This window comes from Coregonus clupeaformis, chromosome 15 (assembly GCF_020615455.1).
Source record: "Coregonus clupeaformis isolate EN_2021a chromosome 15, ASM2061545v1, whole genome shotgun sequence".
Lineage (NCBI taxonomy): Eukaryota > Metazoa > Chordata > Actinopteri > Salmoniformes > Salmonidae > Coregonus > Coregonus clupeaformis.
The window spans coordinates 881,772-889,361 of NC_059206.1; the positions used below are offsets into that span (position 1 = coordinate 881,772).

The window sequence follows — 7,590 nt, forward strand, 5'->3', positions numbered from 1 at the left end:
ATAGAGTGGGTTAGGTCTGCTCTATACTAAATTAGCCTACCCCTTGAGTCTCTTCCCTGTTTCACACATGGTAGTTTAGTGGATGGGACTACCAGCTCTCTGTAACCTAGTGGGCAACCAGTTGGTCCATCTCCTTTGTACCATGTTTCTTGTAGGATGACAATATATGTTTTTCCAATTTATTTGATGAAGTCTGGGCTCCTGCTCTTTAGGCCAAAGGCAGATGACCTCAGACCTTGTATATTCGCTGGCTGGAGGAGGGAAGTGAAATGGTGCATCTCCTCTGATCAATAATAATACTCACCTTGAGAGACTCCACAGCCTGTTGGAGCTCCTTCAGCACCTTCTCTCTCTCCTGGACTCTCTGCTGGACCTTCTGCTGACTCATCCCCAGCTGACTCTGTGGAGAAACACTCTTCATTGAGCTATCAAGCTTCATGTGTCCAATAGTTCACTAGTCACCACAGCACACAGTTGATTGAATGATTATAGTTCTTACAGTACATGACATGTATCAGGTGACTGAACGTGGACTCATAAAAGGGCATTCAGAATGATAATTGAGTTTGACTTTAGAAAAAGCTGATCGATTTAGATAATTTATGATGATCATATTTATTCTGCTGTGGGTCGATTTCAATTCAATAACTATGTTTCTTTCTCTCTCTCATTCAAACAGCCTTCCTACTTAATCTTGAAATATAATGTTTATCAGAGAGTCACCAACCAGTTGTTCTGGTCTAACCTGTTTCTCAGTCCTCTCTGCTGCAGCTGACACTGTATCATGGCCTTTATGTTCATCCATCACACACTGAAAACAGATACACTGTTGATCGGTACGACAGTAAACCTCCAGCAGTTTGTCATGATGAGAACAGATCTTCTCCTGTAGTTGTGTGGTGGCTTTGACCAGCTTGTGCTTCTTGAAACCAGGAGATTCATAGTGAGGTTGGAGGTGAGTCTCACAGTAAGACACCAGACACACCAGACAGGACATGTGGGCTTTCTGCTTTCTGGTCCCAGTGCAGAAATCACACACCACATCTCCAGGTCCAGCATAGCACAGAGCAGGGGGAGCAGCCTGGAGTCCTGTCTTCTTCAGTTTCTCCACCACCTCAGCCAACATGTTATTTTTCCTCAGAGTAGGCCTTGGAGTGAAGGTCTGCTTGCACTGAGGACAGCTGTAGATGCCCTGATAATCCTGATCCCAGTAGCCCTCAATAAAGCTTCTACAGTAACTGTGTCCACAAGGAATAGCCGGCTCCTTCAGTAGATCCAGACAAACAGAACAACAGAACTGGTCCTGGTCCAGCAGAACTCCCTGCTGAGCCATTTGGACTATTGTTGTTCACACTCACACAGACAGACGATAGAAAGACAGATCAGTTTTCTTTCCTCCAGAAGATAGTTTGTGGGAGGGGGAGGGACTTCCTGGTTCTGCTAGATGGAGTTAGAGAGAGGGAGGAAGGGGGAGAGAGAGAGAGAAATATAACGAGAGAGGGAGAAAGTGTGTGTGTGTGTGTGTGTGTTTGTGTGTGTGTGTGTGTGTGTCTGTGTGTCTGTGAGTCTGTGTGTCTGTGTGCGTGTGCGTCTGTGTCTGTGTCTGTGTCTGCTCTCAAACATTAGAACAACACCAACATCTGTTTACGGAGAGCAATAAAAATACTGTCTCAGTGCCTGCGTTATAATCTGTATTATTGTTCTTTTTCGAGATCTAAATATAAGGCATAATCGTTCTTTGTTTGAGATAATGTGATGTTCTTTTCTGGTCTGGGTTTATAGGCAAAAGTGGAAAACAACTCATTATTCATTCTAAACGCACAGAGTAAAACAGTCCATGAAATGCAGATTGCATTAATCATTAATCACACAAACACACACACACACACCCACACATATGCGCACACACGGACACACACACACACACACACATGCACGCACACACATGCACACACACACACACACACACACACACACACACACACACACACACACACACACACAAATGACTTCTCCTGGGGTTGGAGACAGAGGGAATCGTCCAGGTTGTTCCTCTCTGTCTTTCTTTCTCCTTCAGTTTCTAATCCTCTATCTCTTTTAACTATTTCATACTCCCACAGTCTCAATATCAGCCTCTCAGTCTGTCTGCACTCTCTCACCCTCTCTCTCTCTCTCTCTCTCTCTCTTCCTATCAGTCTGTATCTCTTTGTCTCTATCTCTCCTTACCTCTTTGCAGTTCTCTCTCCTGGTGTTTGAACAGACAGTATATGACAGAGAGCAGACCTAAACTATTAACTAGAGATTTAATCTGTCAGGATTGTCTTTTCCTCTTCTCCCCACAGGCAACAGGAAAGGCCTACTGCTTATGCCATGCTGCCAGACTCAACAATTACATTCTCATTCAGCTCGGTCTGGATTTTCTGTTTAATCAGTACCAAATTGCACCTGAACCTGTCAAGCAAATACCATCCTTCTCAGGCTTTTACAAGAGGCCAAACCTACAGAACCACAACCGCTGTCACAGAGGACTGGGATGGAATCAAAGATGTGTCCTTTTGGGGTGACCTTGTGAACCTCTGCCAAGAGTGTGCAAAGCTGTCATCAAGGCAAAGGGTGGCTATTTGAAAAATCTCAACTATAAAATATACTTTGATTTGTTTTAAAAAATGTTGGTTACTACATGATTCCATATGTGTTATTTCATAGTTTTGATGTCTTCACAATTATTATATAATGTAAAAAATAGCAAAAATAAAGAATAACCCTTGAATGAGTAGGTGTGTCCAAACTTTTGACTGGTACTGTATATTATGGATTTTATCCCTGAGAGGCTTCCTTCCTCTAGAATCATCTGAATATAGAAGCTTATCAAGAGGAAGGTGTTGCCCTCTTTCCTGAATTTATATTACGGTAATGAAATATTTCTAAAACATTCCAGGGGGGAATTATTTGGACATGACTTATGAAGTATATGTGTATAGAGAGAGAGGTTATACCATCTCCCTAGTCCTTATCATTTTGATTTATACATTCCTAGATCAGGGCTAGTCTTTGAGCATGGTCAAACTTAGACCGACAGAACAGCTTTTGGGTTGAGGTAATAAGGCCTTGAAACCTTGAAATCTTATCAAACGTTTTCTGGATGTTTAGATGTTCCCATGGCCGCCTGCTTCTCATCTTACTCTCACACACACTTCTACAGTAAACACACAACACACACACACTGATGCTCACTCCTACACACACAACCCACAAACACACACACACTGATGCTCACACCTACACACACACAACCCACAAACACACAAAAGCACTGAAGCTCATGGACCATATTGAACTAATAAATATTTCAGAAAATCATTCCAGCACACCTACTGTGTGAGCTGTGTGTTGAGCAAGACTCACACAAATGCACACATTCATGCATATTATGTTACGGGAATTTAGCAACCCTAACTGCGCCAAATCACTGATTTCTACATGTCAAATCAAATCAATCAAATCAAAATGTATTTGACACATGCACCAAATACAACAGGTGTAAACGCTTCCGTGAAATGCTTACTTACAAGCCCTTTCTCAACAATGCAGAACTAAAAAGTAAGGAAAACAAATACCGTTTTTTACAATCACTTTGGCACTAATTTCAGAACCTTGACGTCATTTTTCAAAACTCTAGACACAAAACTCAAAACGGTCATCACTTGTAACACAGGCTGCCCAATGTTCAAAACATTGCATTGTGCATTCATATCTTTAAAGAAATCTTGCACTTGCACAATCATTGGTTCAAAAATATTGTGAAATACCAATGAAACGTTAATTTAGATCACCCTCACACAAGCAACCGATAGTTTCACTGTGTCATTGTTTGTACAATCATTAAATATTGTAGTACAAAATAGGTGATACATGTTTCATTATGGTACTACATGTAAATACATCCCTGTAAAAGTATTGAAGTAGTAGAGAGAATACTACAGACACAGTGGAATCATTGAACAAAATCTGAAATATATTGATGAAAAACAATACAGTACTGTAAAACATCAAATGCAGTGTTCCTCATCTTGCTTGCTTGTACTGTAAAAAGCAAAACATAGGAGTGATTACTGTACTTCTACATTTTCATCAACTCTGTCTTGTGGATTTGGCCACAGATTCTCATCTACATCACAATGGATGTTTTCATTAGCCAAACATCTTGGAAAAAACCTTCGGGCATGGCGAATCCAGGCCTGACACTGGTCTGCCGTGATGTCATTGCGTCATCCATGGCCTGGAGAAGAGTGACTTGTTCCTGAGGGCGCCTATCATAAACCTTCCATCTCCATGTGGAGAAAAATTCCTCAATCGGGTTAAGGAAAGGAGAGTATGGGGGTAAATACAGGGTGGTAAATTGTGCATGGGCCTGAAACCATGCTTGCGCCATATGAGCATGGTGGAACCTGACATTATCCCACACAATGACATAGGTCACGCCATCAGCTCTACAGACCTGATCGAGCTCATCAAGGAAGGTTACAAGGAGAGCTGTATTATATGATCCAATACGAGGTCTGCGTCCCACCACACCATCTTCTGATATAGCCGCACACATGGTAATGTTGGCCCCACGTTGTTCAGGTACTTGGATGGTTGCCCGCTGGCCAATGATATTCCGACCTCTCCTCCTTGTCTTGGCCAGGTTAAAGCCTGCCTCTTCCAAATATATGAATTTGTGATGGTTGTCATCAGCATCCAGCTCCATCACCCTCTAAAAATACATTTTGGAAAGAGATTTACTGATTACTGTCCAATGTAGAATTATTAGGGAATTTTATTACAACAGCCATCTTGAAACTGAACATACCTGAACATACTCAGTCCTCATTTGCTTCACTCTGTCTGCATTTCTTTCAAAAGGCACACGGTATAGTTGTTTTAAAGACACCTGGTGCCTTTTCAGCATGCGTGCAATAGTCGGCAAACTTATGGATTCCACATTGTTAAACATGTCTTCATTGTCCAAGATATGCTGCCGAATTTCTGTAAGGCGAATATCATTTCTGGCCCGAACCAAATCGACCACAGCCTGCTGTTGTTGGTCAGTCAGAATTTTGCCTCTGCCTCCCCTATTTGGCCTAGTCTCAATTCTACAGGGAACATTACAGTAAGAAGACACTTGGTCACGTCACCTACTCTGTGATACACATTGGTATGCAGTTATTTGACAATTGAGAGTAGCATAATATTTAGTGCATGCTGACGACTTACCGGTTCTCATTGTGGAAAGTTCTGATTATTGAGGCCACGGTTTACCTTCTGAGGTTTGGTTGTGTCATTGTAGCCGCCTCAGTCATTGTCATGCCATGATTTATGACATGGTCTACAACTATTGCTCGGATTTCATTGGACACTCTTTGCTGTTGCTGCCGCTGTCTTGGTCCGTGGCCTTGTCCTCTACCACGTTCCCCCAAACCTCTCAAACGAGGCCCACGACCACCTCTCAGAAGGGGTGCTTGTCCCCTGACATTCCTTTGACCAACACGTCTTCCTCGTCTTCCTCCCACCACTGCTTGACCTCTATTGTGACCTGGATCACCTGCCGGCTCCATGTTACAGTACGTATCGCTATGTTGTTGCAAGTGGATCCCAATCAATTCTTTATATACTCGTTCCACAATGTGAACTCAATCATCAGTAACGAGTTGGCAGAATTGGACAAGCAATTACAAGGGCCTGCATCCATACAGTGCAGTACTGTCAATACTGTAAATAGTCTGAAAAGGTGGTACATGGGACCATAGAAACGGTGTCTGATAAAGAATGATGATTAAATATTACATCCATAGATAATGTAGTCTAATTGGTTCACTCTCCACGCTAATTGGTGACAATGAATCTCGTTATCTTGAAACTTTCATGATCTAAACATGGAATGTTGTTTGTCTGTTTCCATACAACTATGCATAAAGAGTAATGCAACAGTTACTTATCATTTTGAGCAGTTGTATCAATTGATAGTTGGATAATTGTAATGAAATGAATAGACACTCATCTGAAATGTAATGTGTGAATTGCCTTTTGAAATAGTAGTACTTTGATGTTAAGTTGTGTAATTTTGAATAGGTGATTTTTGTTAAATGAACAAATGATCATAGTTGTATGTGTATTGTATCCAAGCAATTGAAAAAAGTGTTAGAGTTTTGAAAAATGTGCATTTTGATCATTGGTTGTGAGTTTTGTGTCTAGAGTTTTGAAAAATGACGTCAAGGTTCTGAAATTAGTGCCAAACTGATTGTACAAAACTGTTAGAAATAGACATAAAATAAAATAGACATAAAATAAAATAGACATAAAATAAAATAGTAACACATTAAAACAATTATAACAAGGCTATATAGTGTACAAGGAGTAGCGGTACTGTCACGGTTTCGGCCGAGGCTGCCTCTCTCCCTTGTTCGGGCAGGCTTCGGCGTTCGTCGTCTCCGGAATTCTAGCTGCCACCGCTAGATGTTTCATGTTCGTTTGCTTTTGTCTGTTTGTTTACACACCTGTTTCTGTTTTGACGTAATTAGTGTCCTATAAGTTTCTCGTTGTGTTTGTCTAGTGTTGTGTGTGATTGTTTCCGTCAGTGTTGTGTTTTGCTCGGTTGAGCGTATTGTCTCCACTGTGCTGGAGCTTATTTTTGCACTTGTGTGTGCACCGTTACATTTTGTCGCACCTGTTAGTGCGCATTTACCTTTCGCCTTCGTGCGGGTTTTGCTGTCGGGCTTAGTTGTCCTGTTGCCTGTGTTGGGCCAGTAATACAGCTTTTGGAACATTCAGTCTGCGTCCTGCGTTTGATTCCTACACTACACCTACAACACGCCCTGACAGAATCACACACCACAACAATGGAATCAGCAGGAGCCGAAGCAGCCCAGACGAGACTGGAAGCCCAGGTTCGGGACCAGCAAGAGCAGCTCCTGCAGATGGGGACCGCCCTGCAGGAGGTGATTACCACACTCCGAGGCTGGGGTTCACCTCCACCGCCGCCCGCCCTGCCAGCACCATCGGCCAGCCCGCCCATTCCAGCGCCGGAACCTCGAGGAGTCCGACTATCTCTCCCGAGGGCCTACGACGGGACCGCGGCTGGGTGTCAGGGATTCCTGCTCCAGGTAGAGCTATACCTGGCCACAGTGCACCCGGCACCTTCAGGGCATGAGAGCGTGTCCGCCCTGATCTCCTGCCTGGCCGGAAAAGCGTTGGAGTGGGCCAACGCGGAGTGGAGGAAGATCGACGCCACGACGATTACGTACACCGAGTTCTCCCGCCGCTTCAGGGCGGTGTTTGACCATCCCCCGGAGGGGAAAGCGGCGGGGAGCGTCTGGTCTTCCTCCGGCAGGGGAGGAGAAGTGCCCAGGAATTCGCGCTCGAATTCCGTACTCTAGCGGCAGATGCAGGGTGGAATGATCGGGCCCTCATCGATCTATACCGATGCAGCCTACGAGAGGACGTCCGTCGGGAGCTGGCTTGTAGGGACACCAGCCTCACTTTCGACCAGCTGGTTGATATGTCCATCAGGCTGGATACCTTGCTGGCTACCCGCGGGACGTCCTGCGGAGG

The 7,590-nt window shown here is 43.8% G+C and overlaps 1 protein-coding gene across 1 annotated transcript; it reads right to left on the minus strand.

Moving 5' to 3' along the window:
- Positions 1 to 229: 229 nt before the first annotated feature.
- On the minus strand, positions 230 to 1,333 carry LOC121583129 (E3 ubiquitin/ISG15 ligase TRIM25-like). Its single transcript, XM_041899336.2, has 2 exons — positions 746 to 1,333; positions 230 to 400 (listed from the first exon to the last, which is right to left on the minus strand). The coding sequence occupies exons 1-2, from the start codon at positions 1,331 to 1,333 to the stop codon at positions 230 to 232; spliced, it is 759 nt and encodes a 252-aa protein (XP_041755270.1).
- Positions 1,334 to 7,590: the final 6,257 nt, after the last annotated feature.